At 45.6% G+C, this 20141-nt stretch overlaps 1 protein-coding gene across 3 annotated transcripts in view; it reads right to left on the bottom strand.

Moving 5' to 3' along the window:
- The window catches only part of ECPAS (Ecm29 proteasome adaptor and scaffold), a 68714-nt gene extending 50084 nt beyond the window's left edge, over positions 1–18630 (bottom strand). The window contains exons 1-3 of one of the 3 annotated variants that reach the window (XM_062017367.1): positions 18550–18630; positions 6054–6184; positions 700–816 (exon numbers count right to left, since the gene is read on the bottom strand). In XM_062017367.1, the coding sequence (XP_061873351.1) occupies positions 700–816; positions 6054–6184; positions 18550–18571 (270 nt within the window). In that variant the 5' untranslated portion in view covers positions 18572–18630. Of the gene's footprint in view, positions 1–699; positions 817–6053; positions 6185–17062; positions 17679–18064; positions 18370–18549 lie in introns of those variants that run through there. The other 2 variants (XM_062017366.1, XM_062017368.1) reach the window with 2 other exon arrangements.
- Between the last annotated feature and the right edge of the window lie 1511 nt (positions 18631–20141).

Here is a 20141-nt window from a genome sequence, read left to right as displayed (position 1 = left end):
AACAAAGCGTTGGAAACAACATATATTTTGGAAGACCAGCTTCTTATTTTTAAGGCTTATTGGACTGACAACTGCTAAAGGGGAGGCTCGGTAAGATCTGCTTTCTGAGTAGATCTGTTTCCTGAGTACATCTTGCTGAACCTCCACTTTAGGAGGAGGAAAACAACAACACAAAAAACCCTCCCTAGCTTCTCTTACTGACAATTTCACCAAAAGGTGCTTTACCTGACCAACAGCTTCAAGGAAATCAAATGTAACATGCTTTCTTATCTATTTCTGAAATAAAATAGAAAGCAGCATTGAGTAAACAGCAGCATAAGTAAGGTTATGTGTTCAATGACCTGTTTGAAAGAAGTGTTAAAGCAGAAAGCATTACACTTCTTTATGTTAAAATTTTACAAAGCCTAAGGGCAGAAAATGACGGGTATCACCTGGATACATGAATGAAAACATGTTCAACCAAAGCAGCTTATGTCAAGCGTGCCTCCAAACAAGATGGTTCTTTTACTGCTCTTCAGAACACATGCACTCTAAAAGCCAGTTATAAAATTTACTTAAAAAAAACCTCTTAAAACACCACCCCTATGACAACAGTGAACATGCTAGCAAAACTGACAGAACTAAACACAGGAGCTTTAAACAATATTCTGCTTGTCACAGGTAAAATCAGCAGCTTGTCTTGAAGAACAAGACACTTACAGTGACAAAAGACACTGCAGAAGGATCTTGATATTGAACTAGCAATGTCTCTACTGGAAGCTGAATTTTTGGACGACTTTTGATGCGCTTATTCAGATGAACCAGCAGCTCCATGACCTGACGGGAAGAAAACAAAAAACTTAAAAAAAAACTTGGACTCAACATATCACCACCAGTCCACTAGGCAGGCTGACTATAAATAAACTTGGCCTGAGTTTCCCCATTATTTCATCTCTATGAAAATAGCAGCCATCATTTGTTGTAGTATCTTGAAACCACTCTAACATATCTCAAGTCACTGTTAGGATAAACACAGAAAGAGTCCCAAACCATGCCATAACTGATAACTTCCATGAAAGGAATGTCAGGAAGAAATGATTACTGAGGACGACCTGTAATTCTATGCATTTGGTTATTGTCCCATAAACAGAGGCTGCCTCAGAAATCTGCACTGTGCTCCATACATACAGCAATTCCAATTCCAACACAGAACAAAACAGCAAGGAAAAAACATCCACTATGTTGGATCAACCTGATAGCCTAAACGGCTGGCTAGATAAGGGGAAAGCAGCGGATGTCATCTACCTTAACTTCACCAAGACTTTTGACACTGTCTCCCACATCCTCATCAGAAAGCTCAGGCAGTGTGGCTTCGATGAGTGGACAGTGAGGTGGATCGAGAGCTGGCTGAATGACAGAGGGGACAGTGTACCCTCAGCAAGTTCCCTGATGACACCAAACTGGGAGGACTGGCTGAAGTTCCCCAGAAGGCTGTGCTGCTATTCAGTGGGATCTCAACTGGCTTGAGAGTTGGGCAGAGAGGAACCTCCTGAGGTTCAACAAGGACAAGTGCAGAGTCCTGCATCTGGGAAGGAACAACCCCATGCACCAGTACAGGGTGGGGGTCAAATTGCTGAAGAGCAGCTCTGCAGAGAGAGACCTGGGAGTCCTGATTGATAATACATTAACCATGAGCCAGCAATGGCCAAGAAGGCCAATGGCATCCTGGGATGCATCAAGAAGAGTGTGGCCAGCAGGTCAAGGGAGGTTCTTCTCCCTCTCTCCTCTGCCCTGGTGAGGCCTCATCTGGAGTCCTGTGTCCAGTTCTGGGCTCCTCAGCTCCAGAGGGACAGAGAACTTCCAGAGAGAGTCCAGCACAGGGCCACCAACGTGATCAGTGGACTGCAAAATCTTTCATACAAGGAAAGGTTGACCTGCTTCTGCAGGGGGGTTGGACTAGATGACTTCTAAAAGTCCCTTTCAACCCTACCATCCTATCATTTTATGAATCTACATTTGGCCTAGAGAAGACGGGGTATCTCATCAAACTTAAAAGTATTTTAAAACTGCATGTCAAAAGGATAGTGTAGTTGTCTCAAGTGACAAGTCAAGCGGTAATGTACAAAAGCTTGAACACAGAAAGTTCAATTTAAACTTAAGGATAAAGTTTATTACTGTAAGGATGAGGGAGTCCTGGCACATGTTGCCCAGGGAGGGTGTGGGGTCTCCTTCTCTGGCGGTTTTCAAAATCCACCTGGACACACTCTTGTGCAACCTAATCTAGGTGGACCTGCTTTAACAGGGAGGTTGGAACAGATGATCTCTAGACATTCCCTCCAACCCCTACCATTCTGTGATTCCGTAAATGTCTAAATTACAAAGTATCACTGCTTCTTATCTTTTAGCTGACTTCACAGGGGCTGCATAAAGTGACAAGAATATCCAGTCTGGCACAAATGTTGCCAGTGCATCAATATTTCTGGGAGCACACCTCAATCAGCAGTATGAATTTACCCTGGATTAGTTCTGTGTGGTGACACTGCTTGGGTAACTGATCAGGCAGAAGACATGTTAGCATTGAATTTAACTCATCTGTCAAACCATGACCTGAAGAGAGGTTACTTTTTCAGAGTAAATGGATTAAGAAAGTATAAGCATTTCAAGCTTTTTAATGTAGCTAGACTACATCCTAGATCTGAAAATGTGTGAGTTCAAATTATTGAATGTTGCAGTGATGTTGATCTGACGTCCACAAAATCAAGTGTGAAGACCAACAAAGTAGTATTTTAAGGCAGCAGGAAGAAAAACGTCATTTTAAATTATCTCATTCCATTCTAGCAATACAAGTTTGAGGAGAAAGTTAGTCAGGGGAGTCAGAGTAGAACTAGAATGCAGCCAATCCATCTGGTGTACTGAATGAACTGTTGAGTGAGAGTTGGGTGAAAAGTCCTTGATCTATATTTCAGCAGCATATTGGCAATACACAGATGTTATTTTTTGCTTGTATACCTACAGCATCAAAAGCTATGCTGCTACTTCAATTTAAATAGTGTCAGTTTTCAAACCACAATTCACTACGTTGACACACTTTGTTGTTGTTGGGGTTTTTTAACCACTGCACTAGCTGTGAGAGAAGGACATGACAGGACATGGCAGAGTTTTGTCACTGCCTATAGTCAGTCACTGAGTGAATGAAGAGCTTGTCCTTCTCTTTCATCTCTCTGCAGTCTACTGTGTTAGCCTTTATTCTATTAGTTTTCCAATCACCTGAATGCTCATATAAAAAATCCACATGCTTTTGTTTGCTTAAATTGTTTTAACATGATTCTGAGGCTGGAGTTGAACAATAGGCACATTCTTTGTGTCCACCAGGCAAAATTAGCACTAGAAAAGTAGGTACTTGTGTTTAAAAGTCACTAGCATTTAAAAATGTATCCGACTTCTTAGGATGTTTTCCTACCACACTAACAGAGAAGTAAGAGCAAGTAGAAGATTGAAAAGCTGAGTTCTCATGCAAGTAACAGAAAAAGTAACGCACATGTTGGACAGATCTACCTGAAGGTTATACACCCTACAGTAAATCTTTACAGATGTTCATCACACTAAAAAATTGTGTTCCCCTCCTCTCTGTCTCACTGGTAAGCTGTTTTACCACATAAAAATATAAATTAAAAAAAATAATAAGAAAGAAATAACACATAGAGAGCCTATAGAACCTTCTTGTTAGACTTTAAATTTATGATGAAAATAGATTATTGAGAGAGTCAACTTCTTTTCATTGACATGGCAAGAACAGAACTCAAGGTAATTTGCTTGACTGTGGTCAATTTGACAAATACCAAGTATAGGGAAGGGCTGTAATTGCTTATAATAGTGTTGTATCTATAAAAACCTATATTTTGAACACATAAAAGGAAGAAAAAACAAGTTTTATTTCCTTATTCATTCTAACACAAAACCTACAATATACCTTAAGAATGTTGTATGATTTTGAGAGGCCTCTTAAAATTTAATTTTCACAAGTGCAGCCCTTCCCCTTTCCTGAATCTCACAAAAAAAACAGACAACACATTCCAGTTTACAGAAAAAAAAAAATAGCCTAAGAAATTTCACTCTAGTTGGATTCCTTTCTTTACAGTTTCAAGCGCAGGTATGCAGAAACTCTCCATCTGAGTTTTAGTATCTCTCCTTCGCCACAGTAGAAGAGCTTCACAGCTATGGATCCATAATCACTCCTAGGATCATGTTTTGTACAGATCTTTTAGAAGAATCTGTGTTCTAGTTACTTGCAGGTTCTGAAATCTACTCATAAAATCTGCAGGCATGATAATTTTACTATTTCTACAAGACAAAGAGGGGATTATAAAAAGCTTGTTTTCCTCCAACAGTCTGCCTGCATTCTGCTCTGAAAGATTCTGATCCACCTCTACCACCAGGCAGCTCCCTCTGATGAACAGCTGCAGAGATAAGAATTAATCCTCTGCTTTCTCATTCAAGCTGCTGAAATCTCTTACTTTCAGTTGTAGCTGCCCCATTTGTGTCTTCTGGTCACATCCACCTGGCAGAACATGAAACGCAAGCAGGTGTTCCTTTGCCTGACTCTAGATCAGGTCAGATCTCTTCTATCATTAACACTAGGTTTGGTGACCTCTCAACACAATCCCACAATTGCTGTTGCACAGCACTTGTGCAAGAACATAGGCTTGGGAAAAAAAAGAACTGATAGTAAATGGAGTTCAGCTCCCTGCTACAGAAGGCAGCTACACCACTGAATTACTTCATTTTTGTATTACATTCCATCTTCAACACCATTTGGTCCTTGCCTGGCAACTGGAATATGGGACACTAAGCCCACGGTGTGAGGGAACCAGGGCCAAGCCCAGCAGAGAGGAGGCTGCAGCAGCTCCACAGTCCCAGGTCCAAACAGGAGAAGCACACATTCAATAACGGGCTTCATCCCCAGAGATCCACATCCACAAAGGATGTAGGTCTATCCCTGTCCCTGCCTTTGGTTTCTCCAGAAAACATCTCATTAGAAGGCTTGTGCAATATCAAGATGCTCTTCCCCACTGTGTCCACTAGCCCTCAGTAGCAGTCTCTCAGTCCAAAAGGCATTCTGGCCTTCCTTGACTCATCTTGACAGGTTTCATGCTGGTACAGTGAGGCTAAAGGTCTCCAGAGACAGCCTTGGGACAGACCTGGACAGCGTGCCCCTTCATCTGCATCCTTAATTCAGGTTCCTGCCTGCCATGGTGCCTCTATGTTCCCTGAGCTTGTGGAAATGGGCCCTTGATGGGCAGATGGCCTGGGAGTAGCTGGGGAAGGATGTCTGCACCTGCTACTGTGTCTCTGTGTTTCTTTGGGAGTGCTCAGATGAGTTTTTATCCTGTAAGTCAGAAGGAACTAAATTTCCTAGGTAGACATTAAATATCACCTCCAAAACTCCTTGGTCTGGCACCTATCAGGTTACATAGGTTACAGGCCTGTAACCTATGCTCCTTCATAGAAGCAAGAATCAAGCAGTTTTGAGGGTGGAATTTAATATGTACCTGAATTAATTTTGTGGTAAAGCTATCTTGTGTAGCAGGGAGCAGTATTCCTTTGGGTAGGTATCAAATTCCATCCTCAAAATTGTTTGGTCCTTGCTACTCTTCCTGTTATCAGACAAGTGAATGGCATCAGTGAGTATGTCTTTATGGTTTTTATATAGAAGCTTGCTCCACAAGTGCCCTAAGTCCAAGCAATGAACAACAACCCTAACCTGGAAACCACAGCAACTGCCTCTATGGCAGTAAGCGTTGGTCTCGGTCTAACTCATAGCTAGTTGGCCTCAAGTGGAAACAAATGTAGCCTCCGCACATCTGCAGAAAACATTGCTGATACAAGCAATGTCTGTGTTCTTTAAGCCCTAACAACTATAATAAACCCGTTCTCTATTGGGTTCATGACAACTTTTCCTCAAAGAGTAAATGTCTCCACAGAGAAAATTAAGGTAGAGTAAATAATGACCCATCAGTGTAATTTCCTTCTTGCTGATAAGGACAATATATCAATACAGTAAATTGAATCCATACCTTTTTACGAACTCCTTCCTGTGTGCTGGAGAGCTTGAGGAGTACAGGGGGTAGGAATTTGGAAATAATATTCTGTAACTGCTCATCAGTTTCTGCATGGCCAAGACGCAAGAATACACGTTCAAGCTGATCTGCAGTTAAAAAAACAAAAAAGGAAAAGAGAGAAATTGAAACTCACAATTGCTATAGTAAGAAAATAACTTTTTTTTTTCAATACCACCTAATGGGCTTGTAAGAAATGCTGCACGCAATTCTCAGAGTATTTCCATCTCAACAGCATTCAGTACAAGTCCATGTTCCACTTTTAACATGCATGAAAAAAACTGTTGATGGCAGAAATCAGCCTGACTACTTCCACACTAGAAGGCTTCTCCCATCAGAGACAGAAGCAATTAAGATTTCCTCTTGTAGTGGGTTTGTGTGGCCAGGTCAAACCACCACACCTTTGCTTCATGCTGTATTGCAAACAGATGCTAGAACATCTCCAAAGGTGAAACTTAAGTTCAGAATCTACAGGCCATTCCTTGCCTTTTCTGCTTGGAGAGCAAAGGTGTGCAGCTGTGGGGATCCTAACTTCTGAAAATGTGCTTGTTGTGATCAACATCCAGATCATGATGTTCTGTATCTCCATTAGTTAACCACTAGGTAAAAAAAAATGACCAATTCTTTTTACTATTCTTGTTCAACTCACAGTTCCAGCCATGCGCAGAGACCTCATTGCTGTAGATGTTGTGTAAACAGAACAAAAATACCAAGCACAACAGAATCAAAGACAAATTACTGTTAGCACAGCAGAAAGGGAAGAGTCCACACAAAGCACAAGTTATAAGCTTGAGGCAAGCCACATCAGCACAGTTGCATACAAATAAACAGACTGCACACCTGAAAGCACAAGAAACAAGCTACGAAGTGAAAAATACTTTCTTTGAAAGTTTACGACTATTGTTCCAGGGCAAATTTAACATTCAAGAGAGCATCCACAGGAGGGATATCTTGACACGGGCTAACCTGTTCTGCCCATGCCTTTCTGTTAAGTCACTTAGGGTCTTGCAGAAGATCTCTACAGAAGTGTGCAAATGTTGACTGAACCAGTTACTGATTTGTTACAATTTGTTGATCTTTTTCCCAAAAGACAGCATCAACAGGGAAAAGCCTACACACTTGGAATGCAGGACAGATTGCTGTAGCTTAAAACACAAAGCTCCTATTATCACTCTATGAAGCTGCTGGAGGGTTGCAACAAATTCACCTTTCTGTAGTCAGCAGGTCTCCTCCCCAAACCCAGGAAGGAACACACATACACAAAATTTAACATTTGCAAAGAGGCAGAAATTGCAACTCCTAGAGTATCAAGAGAATCAGGGGAAAGCAGTAACATCTGTTTTCTCAGTGAGCTAGCAGAAGATAATTTTAAGGGAACAGATGAGACCAAAATCTTCTGTCAGCAGCTCAAGCACATGGGCTGAGGACCATCTGTCTTTTTATAAGGAATGGAAGAATTCCTATTTAAAGTGCCAGCATGCAGCTGGCCTCACAGCTAAACCAGAAGGAAAGCAAAACCCCGTGGCACACCAGCATTCCTGACAGCCGGATTGAGAAGAGCCCTCATGCACAAGAACAGGAGTGTCTTCATACTGCAGAACAGCAAACCTTATCCACAGGCAGAAAGGAGACTGAGAGCTTTTGAATGGACTACAGTTCTTAAAGACATTCTACAAGGAGGAAATCACTCCCTCAAAGACTAATTTAAAGTGACTTGTTGCAAGCTGAGATTAGAGGAAGACCAAGGAGAATTCTCCTTCAGCAGAAGAGGGTGACTGAGATGGCTCCAAATGACTACACAGGCAAAAAAGAAAAAAGCACTGGCACAGGGCAGTGGTAAAGACTGACCTGAACGGATGTGGTTGGAACTTAATTGAATAAAAAGGATGCTCAAATGCAAATACAGCTCTTGCCAGCCAAGTTATCATAACATAGCTGCAGAAGCCTTTATTACATTTTTTTTTATCTGCTTCCCCTACACTGAGTCCTCACAGCATCACTCCTCTGCCAGCTACAGTATTCAACATTTTATTTCCTGCTAAGCAATCATGACAGGCAGCTGAAAAGACGGAGGACTATGAAATTATACTGTCAGGGAAATTACAAGCCAAAACTACACAGCATCTACAATGCAAACCAACTTGCAAGTCAGTTTCTCATTTTTGATAGATTTTGTGGAGCAATCAGGCTGTCACCTAGTCAATGACTTCAAGACATTTACCTTGTATCCCAATCACTATTTTAAAATCAGATATCTCCCTTCTCCTTCTGCCTTCCTTTTCACGCTGTATTCCTTGTTGCATGAATGATTCCCCTCTCCAGTACGTCCACAATGTCTCATGACCCCACCAGCACTAGAGGACTGCTTAGGCTATGCTAAGCAGATGAAATAACTCAATGAAAGAAATTACCATATCTTTCTTCTCAGACCTGGAACTCCAGTATATGACTGCAGGCTCATCATCCTCAAGCAAGCCAACTGAGGAGCCTCCCCAACAACATGTTCCTTCTCATAGCAATAAATTAGACTCAAGTATAAGGAAACACAAGTGAAATTATTTCTAAAGTCCCTGGAGCATGTACACCTTCGAAAGGCACAGAAACCACTCTGCACATGCCCAGAGGAAATGCACTAAGCAAAGCACTGAATTGCAAGCATCTACCCCCCTTCCATCTCCCTCCATTATTTTACTATTACAAGCAGCAACCAGAATTGTATTAACAACAAAGAATAGGACAAACAAACCAAGCCCCCTCTTTATTTATAGTGCCTGTGAGATGCATTTATTACTTTTCCCATATGTCTGCTGCCTAGTCAGTCAAGCCCTGTCACTGCCATCAGGTTCAGTTCCTTTGGCCACAAGTACAACACAACTTTACAGCAAATTCAAGACTTGTTGCCTGGCTACAGTTAAGAAACTGGTCAGGAGTTTTTCAGAGCACTCCCCTGGGCTGCCAATGCAGGCTGTATCAACAGCTGCAGGACAGAAAAACAAAGAGTTGCAAACCCTCCCAAGTATTGCACATCAGCCATTTTCTCCCATTTCTACTCTAACAATTAAGACCATCTCTCAGACAGCATTCATTCTGGGAATATATAAAGCCTGGAGATTTAAAGCACAATGATCTAAGAGAAGAGTCAGAGACCAAGTATCTTAGACATTGTGTCCTATTTCCCCGTATGTTGCAGACCTGCTGCCTGGCATGGGGCAAGCTCCTTTCCCTTTCTGCCTTAGGACTTCTAACAACTTTCACCTCACAACAGTGAGCAGACCACTGTGCATCAGAGATCAAATGAGATAGACTGGAAGTAAACCCATTATCTCATGTTCCCACACCATCCAATTAACAAATTTTTAATAATTAAGCCAAAACTTTCTCCACATAGTTTTACAGCCCCTACTGCTGACTGTAAAACTACACAGTTGTCACTTCAAGGGGGGAACCTCTATGCTATATGATAATAAAAATAAGGGAAGAAAGAGGTCTAACTTATTTTACTACATACCATTATCAGGGGGAGTGAACACGGATTTCCAAGGGAAAATCCTGTTTGACCAATCTGATAGTCTAACCGGCTGGTTAGATGAGGGGAGAGCAGCGGATGTCATCTACCTTGACTTCACCAAGACTTTTGACACTGTCTCCCATAACATCCTCATCAGAAAGCTCAGGCAGTGTGGCTTCGATGAGTGGACAGTGAGGTGGATCGAGAGCTGGCTGAATGACAGAGGGGATAGTGTACCCTCAGCAAGTTCCCTGATGACACCAAACTGGGAGGACTGGCTGATTCCCCAGAGGCTGTGCTGCCATTCAGTGGGATCTCAACCAGCTTGAGAGCTGGGCAGAGGGGAACCTCCTGAGGTTCAACAAGGGCAAGTACAGAGTCCTGCATCTGGGGAGGAACAACCCCATGCACCAGTACAGGGTGGGGGTCGAACTGCTGAAGAGCAGCTCTGCAGAGAGAGACCTGGGAGTGCTGGTTGACAATAAACTAACCATGAGCCAGCAATGTGCCCTCGTGGCCAAGAAGGCCAATGGCATCCTGGGATGCATCAAGAAGAGTGTGGCCAGTAGGTCAAGGGAGGTTTTTCTCCCTCTCTACTCTGCCCTAGTGAGGCCTCATCTGGAGTCCTGTGTCCAGTTCTGGGCTTCTCAGCCCAAGAGGGACAGAGAACTTCCAGCGAGAGTCCAGCGCAGGGCCACCAAGGCGATCAGTGGACTGCAATATCTTTCATACGAGGAAAGGCTGTGGGAACTGGGGCTGTTTAGTCTGGAGGAGACTGGGGGGGATCTTATTAATATTTACAAATATCGAAAGGGTGGGTGTCAGGAGGTTAGGACATCTCTTTTTTTTCTATAGTAGCTCGCAAGAGGACAAGGGGTAATGAGATGAAGCTGCAACACAAAAAGTTCCATTTAAACATAAGGAAAAACTCTTCTACTGTGAGGGTAACAGAGTCCTGGCACAGGCTGCCCAGGGAGGGTGTGGAGTCTCCTTCCTTGGAGGTCTTCAAGATCCACCTGGACACATTCCTGTGCAACCTGATCTAGGTTGTAGGGGAGTTGGACGAGATCATCTCTAAACATCCCTTACAACCCCCTACCATTCTATGATACCATAGGAAAAAGAGATTATACAAACCATTTTGAAGAAATCTTAGCAACTGAAATTACCCACTACAGCAATCTTACTGCAACTTGACAGCAAGAGCACATCAGTCTTTACCTTCGCTAGTCATCACAGAACTTCAAGTGCAGTCCATGCAATGACACACCTATAGTTTTTCCTATTGAAAGCTGATTAATACAGTTAAAATATTTTTTTTTAAGTTTTCTGGTAGCACTGGAAGAAATAATGGAGAATGTAGGTTTATCTCCATCTGTAAAGCATAATAATTCTAGCTTAAGTTTAAATACGTTAAAAATCTGAGATTTTACAAGGGCTTTGCCTTTCTCAATCTCACATTAACCCTTCATCTCAAATTTAGGACTGTAACATTTCCTTGGTATTGTTTTCCACATATAGCATTCTCTGTATTAGCTAATTATATATGTTTATAAAATTACTTCTATAGTCAGTCTACTGTAGCTAAACTCGGCTGAACATAGGTCCAAGTGAAGAACGTGCTGTCAAAGGACCAACTTTTGATGATGTCTAGAGAAATAAAAACTAAAAAAAACCAAACAAAACAAAACAACTCAACAGATTGCAATTATTTTATTTACACTGCTGAGAAAGTGAAAGGACAAGGGAGAAAGGAGGAAAGGAAGTAACTTCCACTAAAAACACACCAGGAAAACCCTGTGCCAAATCCTACATCATTCTACAAAATCTACTCCAAGAACAATTTTGCACATCAGAAGCAATGGAAAAGCACAGGGTGCACCAAGACCACCTTCCAGATTTGCTTGATTGAGGAGTCCCTTGGTCTGTCAGGAATTGTTGGAAAGAACAACCCAAATAAGATCAAATCACTACTGCCCCTCAGCACATCACTGAATACATATTTCTGGGATACTCTGCAAGTTTCCCTGCACAAACAGGAATGCTGAAAGCAACTTCTTGAAAGAAATATGATTGCTCTGGCACTCAGAACCTTTTTATGAGCTACGTGACAACCACAGTCCCTGTCAGACTTGACCATCACAAAAGAAAGCACACAAGAAATCACGTCTGGTTTAATAAGTACTTTTAGAAATGCAGTATGTGTGTCACAGCTATGACTATCAACATTTTACTATGGATTAAAACAAATAAACCCACAACCAAGAATGCACAAGCAGAAAATTTAATACTGGGTAGTTTTATTTCTAAAATACATACAATTAAATGCAAAATTTGTAACAGATATTCATGTATTTTGGCACAACCACAACTTCTTTCTGTACTTCTGCATAGTATTTCTACAATATATTTCCTTGAGGTATTTTCTTGGTTAAAAAAAAAAAAAGGTTTACAAGATGATGAATATGGAGATTTTACCAACAGGCACAGCACACAAGAAGATATTCCCTGTCGCTGTATGTAAAAGAACTAAAGCAGCAGGACAAGAAGATATATCTTAATATCCCTGCTTCCAGTAGCGGTATCCAATTTGTGTCAACAGACATGGTGTATTTGGAGTCTGAAATCCCCACAAGTCACAGTTTGGCGTGGAGCCATTTCTGGTAATGGGGAAGAGGCTGTAAAGATAGCTCCTGTAAGAAGTTGCTCAAAACTGCCCCCAGCTCTGAGACAGACCCACTTCTGGGGCTGAGCCAATTGGTAGCCTCCACAATCACTTTTTAAGAAGCCATAGCTGCTGAGAAGAACCCATGCCAGAGAAGTTTAAGGACGTGTCCTGTGGGAGGGACCGACAGAACACGGGAAGAATGGGAGGAATCACTCTCATCTGAGAAAAGAGAAGAGGCAGAGCCTGTCTGTGAGAGACTGATCACATTCCCCATTCCCTGCCCCTCCCCCCCACTCCCTCCCCACCCCCCTGTGCCATTGAGTGGGGAGGAGGTAGAGATACAGGTAGCAGTGAGCTGGGCCCAGAAAGAAAGGAGGGATGGGGGAGGTAGATCCTAAAGTATTTTTCTCATCATCCTGCTCTGTTTTTGCTTTTTTTTCCCCCCATTTGTTTATTGTAGGTAGTAGAATAAACTTCCCTTATGCTTCTCTCTAGGTCAAGTACTGGAGTCTGTTTTGCACAGACTCCAGCAATTGTTAGCGAGCCCTCCCTGCCCTTGTCTCAATCCACAACCTTGGTTATCTTTTTCCCTCCAATCATGATGGGGGTGGATGGCAGGCACCAAGCAAGAGGCTGTTGTGGTGTTTTGTTGCTGGCTGGGCAAAATCATGACACCAAGTAACTATGACAATGTAATTCCTTATCTGTGAGAAAATGCACGTTTGACTTCTGTTTCTTTCTCATCTCCATTTAAGACTACAAGGATGAACATAGGCTTCAGCACTTAAGACCACTCTTGCAAAAAACAAAGACATAGATTTCTAAACACAGATTATGTACACAAATTCAACGAGAAAGTCATGTTAACAAAGAGGGTCTAACTTGTGCTTTATAAAAACTTACAAATCTGGCAATACTGGCCATAAGAGGATGTCATGGTGTGACATGACAGCCATTCCTGGTAAGGGGGAAGGGGCTGTAAAGATGGCTCCTGTAAGAAGTTGCTTGAAACTCTCCCCAGCTCTGAGCCAGACCCACTTCTGGGGCTGAGCCAATTAGATGCCTTCAGGATCACTTTTTAAGAAGAAGCCAAAGAGGAGGTTTCTTCCTGTTTCTTCCTTCTTCTGTCCCTTCTTCTCTGGCTGGTGGTGGTGCAAAGAGTGGGAAGAGTGAGAGAAGCAACCATGCAAACTCCAAGGTCAGTGATGAGAGGAGGAGGTGTGCTGGAGCAGAGACTCCCCTGCATTCTACGGAGAGAACTGGTGAAGCTGAGATTTATTTGCATTTTTCTAAAGACCCCACTTCAGCAGTAGAGACTCATTTTGATAATGAGCACATATCAGGGGCAGAGACTCATTTTGCTAAGAGCCCTGAGCCACAGGCAGAGATTCACTTTGAAAGGCCTTGTGCCAGGGACAGTGACTATGGTTGGAGGAGACCATATCCCATGGAGAGGCAGTGAAGTGATTTCTTTGTTAAAACTATGGCTGGTGGAGGCTGTGTCCCAAGGAAGGGACCCAAGGTACAGGAGCTGTAACTGTGGGGAGGAACCCATGACAAAGCAGCTCATTCAACTTATGCCCAGAAGACGCCTTGTCCTGAGGGAGGGACCCTGTATCTGCAGAAACTGCAACTGTGGCAAAGAATCCATGCACAGATATTCACTAAGGACTGTGTCCTGTGTGAACGACCGTGTATCAGCAGGAGCTGCAGCTGCTAGGAAGAACCCACACTAGAGAAGTTAGTTAAGGACTATGTCCCAGGGGAGGAACCCTGTATCACAGTATATAAGAATGCCAGGAGTTGTCAGAAGCCGCAGAGCCCATCTGTGAGAGACTGACCACATCCCCCATTCCCTACCCCTCTGAACCATTAAGGGGGGAGGAGGTAGAGATATTGGGAGCAGTGAGCTGGGGCCCAGAAGAAAGGGGAAGGGAGATCTTAAAGTGCTGGTTGTAATTTTCTCAATTATCCTGCTCTCTTTTTGCTTTTCATTCTGTTCTGTTTCTTGTACATAGTAGAATAAACTTTCCTACTTTCCTCTCTAAGTCAAGTGCTGAAGTTTGTTTTGCCTGGAACCGTAATTGGCAGTGAGCCCTCCCTGCCCTTGTCTTAATCCACAACAACCTTGCTTATCTTTTCCTCCCGTTTCACTGGGGCCTCTGCCATCCTAAAGAGGGTGGGGGTGAATGGGGGGCACTGAGTGAGAGACTGTTGCAGTGCTTCTGTTCTAGCTGGGCCAACCATGACAGAGGGTCAGAGTTACTTCCAAGTCTTGTTACTTGAGAACTGGCCTTGTAGTCTCCCAAAGCCAACAGCAAAACCCCACCTGCTCACTGAACCAATCTGCCCCTTCTTCCTGTTCTGCCATTCAGTGTCCTGCCAAAGGGAACAATTGAGAGAAAGATAAAGCAAATAAACAAACAGCTTAATGTTTCCTTTGTTCACAAGGGTGTTTCCCTTCCCTTTTTTTTCTTTTTAAATCAGATGGCAGAAGTAAACTTGATGAATGCTTGATCTTACTGAGGTAGTTAGTTCTCTGTTTATTCATCAAAGAAATCTCTCCTTGGTTCAGCTAAGGGAAGTTCCACTTCAGGTATCCAGGTTCTCTTCCTTGTCCTTAAGCAAGATAAAGAATTAGATCCCTCTGGCATCCACAGATATTATGCACAGCATGTCAGCTATTCTGCACAGGCCCCTCAGCAATGTACATTTGTGTAGCTGAGTAACAAGTAAAACATGCCCTTCTTTTTATGAAAACTGACTCTAAAACTATTGGGGCTAGGACATGTCAAGCTAACTGTAATTCATAATCTAGCTGATCACCACAAAAGCATGCCAGGAACCAAAAAGAGAGTCCAAGTCCTCCGCAAAACAAAGCAAGGCGGGACAGCAAAATTCCGTACATAAAGCCAGAATTTATCTCCACTTTTGAGGAAAGCCATCTGTTCAGCAGGTTAGTGGGACTGTTACATTGAAGTATTTCTAGAACTGTTTCAGTAAATCAAACAAAAACACCCTTCCCCCATTACCTGAGCTACCACCTCCTACATTTTCTCCAAAAAGCCCTATACCAAATAAGGAGCATTGGACACAGGAGCACTTCAACTTCACTGCCTGGGTGGCAGGGGCAGTGTACAGGGACAGGATCCTGCAAAAGCTCAAATACAGTCCCGCCAGAGCCAAGCAATTGTTTCTATGCTATTCCTCATGCAGAAGAACGAATAAAGTTCTCGTATATTGTGTCACTACTAAAATAGGAGTCAGATTCTTGTTCAAATGGTATTAGACTCTGTGAAAAAATACATCTAGTATGGTTATAGCAGCAAACAGTGAGTCAGGATTGCTAGTTCTATTCCTGGTTCTACCAGTAACCCATTGTGTGCCTATAGCCACATCACCTCAGGGGCACTTGTAAAAGTAGACCAGTCATCAGGTTATGCTAGAAGATCTGTCTGGAAAAGGCTGGGAAGACCTGAGGGAGAGAGGATGTACTTTTTTTTCATCATATTCTTCCATTTTATAGAAAAGCTTATGTAAAAGCTGGAACAGCATCCTGAAATTTAAGTATCTGCAATAATCACAGTATTTTTAATATGCCATTTGAATGTCCAACTATTCTTACTCAAAATTAACTTTCCTTTCTCTTGCAGCTTCAGGGCCAATTTACTGACTTGGCATTGAGTTTTAAACTGATGTATCTCCATTCTTATGCTTCCTTCTATAAATTTGTTCTCTAAAATGGTAAGGCTCCTTAGACAGAGTTTAAGCAGATAATAAAGAGTTTACATTAAACTGGAGCTATACATCAAAGCTTTGTATAGCCATGTATATATAAAGCATGGAACAGTGGTTTTCCAATCTAAAACTAGTTGTAATTACTCCTATTATTTTGGCACTACTCATCATCCTAAAAAGGAAAAGATTTATTTTCAAATAAATGTCACAAAAGACAGGATGCCCACATGAAGGTTGTTTAGTTTCCTTCCCTTTCTCTAAATCAAATTAATCTTTTTTCCAATAACTTATTTTTTTATTTAAGACTACAATATTTTCTATTCAAAGAGATACCAGAGAGAAAAATAAACAACAACAAAAAAAACCCTACTCTTTTCCCCTCAACCCCACCAAAAAAAAAAAAACCAAACCCAAAAACCCAAACCAAAATAAAAAAAGATTTCTAACCAAACCAATAAAAAAAAAAAAATCCCACAATCTTGAAGGATGCAGTGGTCAAATGAACTGAATGACATCATATAACTACTAACATTAATCTCAATCTACAGCAATTTGTCCTTTCAGTACAGCTTAACACAAAGGGCTATGTAACAACCAGCACATGGCTGAGGACTATTTTTTTGCAGGATTAGCTTTAGATGCTGGGAAACTAGGTAAGACTCAGATAAAAGCCAAGGAGTTACAAGCAAGAGATCTCACACCAACTGGTTTCACCGAGGGGAATCGTGTTAGCATTGTAAAACTGACAGCAACAGTGAGGTCTTTTACGGTCACAATTCCAATTTATCCCAGTTGTCAATGGAATAAATAAGTTGGCATTTATACCCTCCAATTCAAGGTTCGGTGTAACCGAAAGACTCTTCTAACACCAACATGAGATCCCAGCTCTTTGGCTACAAAAAGGACCTACCACCATTACTATATGTCTTATTCCACTCTGCCTAGGTGCCAGTAATATGTAACAAAGAGCAGAACAAAGATGTTCTCTACATGGCAGCACACCAAAAGCAACAATAACAAAAAAACCCCACATGACATATCACACAGAAATACCTTAGAACTGAGAGCAAATAGCACAAATGTGCTCCAAGTATTTCTTCTGCCCTTCCTTCTGATAGTTGCCAACTACTGTTTCAGGGCTACCAAAGGCCTTCTCCTTTGGCTGAGTCATATGTCGTTATCTTGCTATTGACTCTTCAAAGTGATCTAAAAACTAGTTCTACTCCAAGCCAGGAAAAGCAGGGCGAAAACAAACAAACAAACTGTTCTTTGAAGTTTCACGGGCTTCTCCAAAGAGAAGCTGACTGCCTCCTGCACCGGGCAGAGAAAGAGAGCAGAGGCCAGGAGAGCACAGAGCGGAGTTTCCCTGCCCGGTACGCTTGGCGGCAGAGGCACCCGCCTCCGATTCCGGCTGCTCTCATGTGCCGGGAGCCGCAGCGGCTGAGGACCGCCTTGCCTATACCTTCCTACCGTGAGGCACGGCACTGCACCCACAGCACGCAACAGGTCTGCGGTGTGCCGGCACTGGCTGTTTTCACGTCGGCTCTGTCACTAACAGAGGGCGATCGAACAAAGCAGAGCCGGCGGTGGCAGGCGAGACCCGCGGCGCACCCTTCAGGACGCGGGGTCTTCGAGGGCGTGGGCTGCCGGCCCCGGCCTCGCCGGCAGCCGCCCCCGCCGTTCTCTCTTTCGGCAAGGAGCCGCTGCCTCCGCTCCACCGAGCGGGCGGCCTCACAAGGTCACGGCGGCGGGTGGTGGTGAGAGCCGCCGCAGGCCTCGGCAAGCCGCAGCGATCTGCCCCCTGCCCACGACGGGGCCGGGACAAGGGGCTGACGGGGCCGCCCATGCCGCCACAGCCCTGAGCTTCCGTTTCCCGACATGTCTGCCCAGGGCCGGGCCAGGCCCCACCACCCTTCGCCGCCTCGCCAGGCCGGGAGCTAGGCCCCCGCCACAGCGGGGACGCCGCCGAGAGACCGCGGCCCGGCCCCGCGCCCGCCCGCGCCCCGCGGGGACAGCGCCCGATCAGGAGCCCCTGGCTCCGTGGCGGCCACTTACTAAGCTCGTCCTGGGCAGCGGCGGCGGCCGCAGCCATGTTGCCAGCTGGGGAGGGAGGGAGGGAGGAAAGGAGGGAGGGAGGGGAGGCGGCAAGAGACACACCGCAGCCGCTCGGCCTCAACCCCAGTCGCTCCCCACCTCCCGCCCCTCTCCTTCGCCGGCGGGTCGGCACCGGCACAGGCAGCGGGCCAGCTACCGGTTCACTTCTCCTCTTCCTCTCTTTGCGCCTCTCTCCGACGCCAACCACCGCGAGGGACGGCGGGTCCCGGCAGCGCGAGCCCGCCCTCTCGTCAGCGCCGCTTTATATTTAGAAAGAGCTGAGCCATCGTCCCCGCCGCCCGCCCCCGCCGCGCACACGCACCGGCCCGCGGGCGCCGCTCGGGCGCAGTGCAGTGCTGAGGCCGTACCGGCCCCCGCCCCCCTCCCCCGCAGCTCCAGGTGGGTCCCAAGGCGAGGGGCGGCGCGGCGCGGCGCGGCGGACTGACCCGAGTCCGCGCTGACCTCCATGACGGCCGCGGCGCACGCCAAGCTCTCCACGGGCACGGGAAGGAAAAAGTACCGCGGATCCGCGGGTGGCGCAGCTGCGCCCCCTCCCGGCCGCCGGTGCTACCAGCGGCCGAAGGGCGAAGAGCCCCGCCCACGGACCCCGCCCAGGCCCTGGCACAGCCCCAAAACAGATCGTCACCGCCCACAGCCTGGCACAGCTCCCCCACAGGCCAGCACAGCACTGCCCACAGCTTGGCACAGCCCCCCCACAGCCCGGCACAGCCCCCCCCCAGCCTGGCACAGCCCTCCCACAGCCTGGCACAGCCCCCCCCACAGCCTGGCACAGCCCTCCCACAGCCTGGCACAGCCTCCCCCCAGCCTGGCACAGCACCCCCCCACAGCCTGGCACAGCCCTCCCACAGCCTGGTACGGCCCCGCCCACAGCCTGGCACAGCCCCTCCCCCCCCCCCCCCAGCCTGGTACAGCCCTCCCACAGCCTGGTACGGCACCGCCCACAGCCTGGCACAGCCCCCCCCCCCCAGCCTGGTACAGCCCTCCCACAGCCTGGTACGGCACCGCCCACAGCCTGGCACAGCCCCCCCCCCCCCCCCCAGCCTGGTACAGCCCTCCCACAGCCTGGTACGGCACCGCCCACAGTCTGGCACAGCCCTCCCACAGCCTGGCACAGCCCCCCCCACAGCCTGGCACAGCCCTCCCACAGCCTGGCACAGCCCCCCACACAGCCTGGCACAGCCCCCCCCACAGCCTGGCACAGCCCTCCCACAGCCTGGCACAGCCCCCCACACAGCCTGGCACAGCCCTCCCACAGCCTGGTATGGCACCGCCCACAGTCTGGCACAGCCCCCCCACAGCCTGGCACAGCCCCCCCACAGCCTGGCACAGCCCTCCCACAGGCTGGCATTGCCCTGTCCTGTTCCATAGCCTACAACTTGCTTGGCTGCCCTCTCCCCCGCCTCACCCCAGGCTGTGGCAGCCTGGGCCGCAGAGACCATGCTGGCAGAGGCAGGCGTAGCTACCTGGCACTGCCTCCTCTGAAGTGCCTTCTCTGGCACGTCTAGAATATCTTTTTTTTTTTTTTTTCATTTAAAAAAGAGCTAAAAGTTCAGTACCATGGCTCCTGAGCTGTGGTATTGCACACATATTAACCAAAGGGAGAAAGCAGCATTGTAAAATACCTGTCGTGCAGTTTTGGGGTTGCTCAGGCTGCTGGCGGCAGGTAATGCAGCATCTTTCTCCCAAGCATATTGGTGCCATGTGTCACCTCTGTAATGAGCATATTGGCAAGACGCTAAAACCAGACACCCTGGAGTGTGACAGCTGAAAGGGTAGCACCCGTTTGTTGTGTTTTCTAATGCTGCCAGCAAATAGTGAGCTCTCCCTACAGCTCCAGGGGCAGTTCTGAGCAGAAGTAAGCCTCAGCTGACAGTGTTGAAGAACTAGCTTCTTTCTAAAGAAAAACAAAAAATCATACCAGGGTGACAGTGTTGTCCAGACACAATGTTTGCTTTATTTGTTAAGCTCAAGATCTAAGGAGTCAAATGTTGGCCTCTGGTGCTGAGAGGCTGGGTTC

The sequence above is a fragment of the Colius striatus genome, chromosome Z (genome assembly GCF_028858725.1).
Source record: "Colius striatus isolate bColStr4 chromosome Z, bColStr4.1.hap1, whole genome shotgun sequence".
Lineage (NCBI taxonomy): Eukaryota > Metazoa > Chordata > Aves > Coliiformes > Coliidae > Colius > Colius striatus.
Note: the sequence above shows the minus strand (reverse complement) of the source record. Positions and strands in the feature narration are given on the sequence as shown.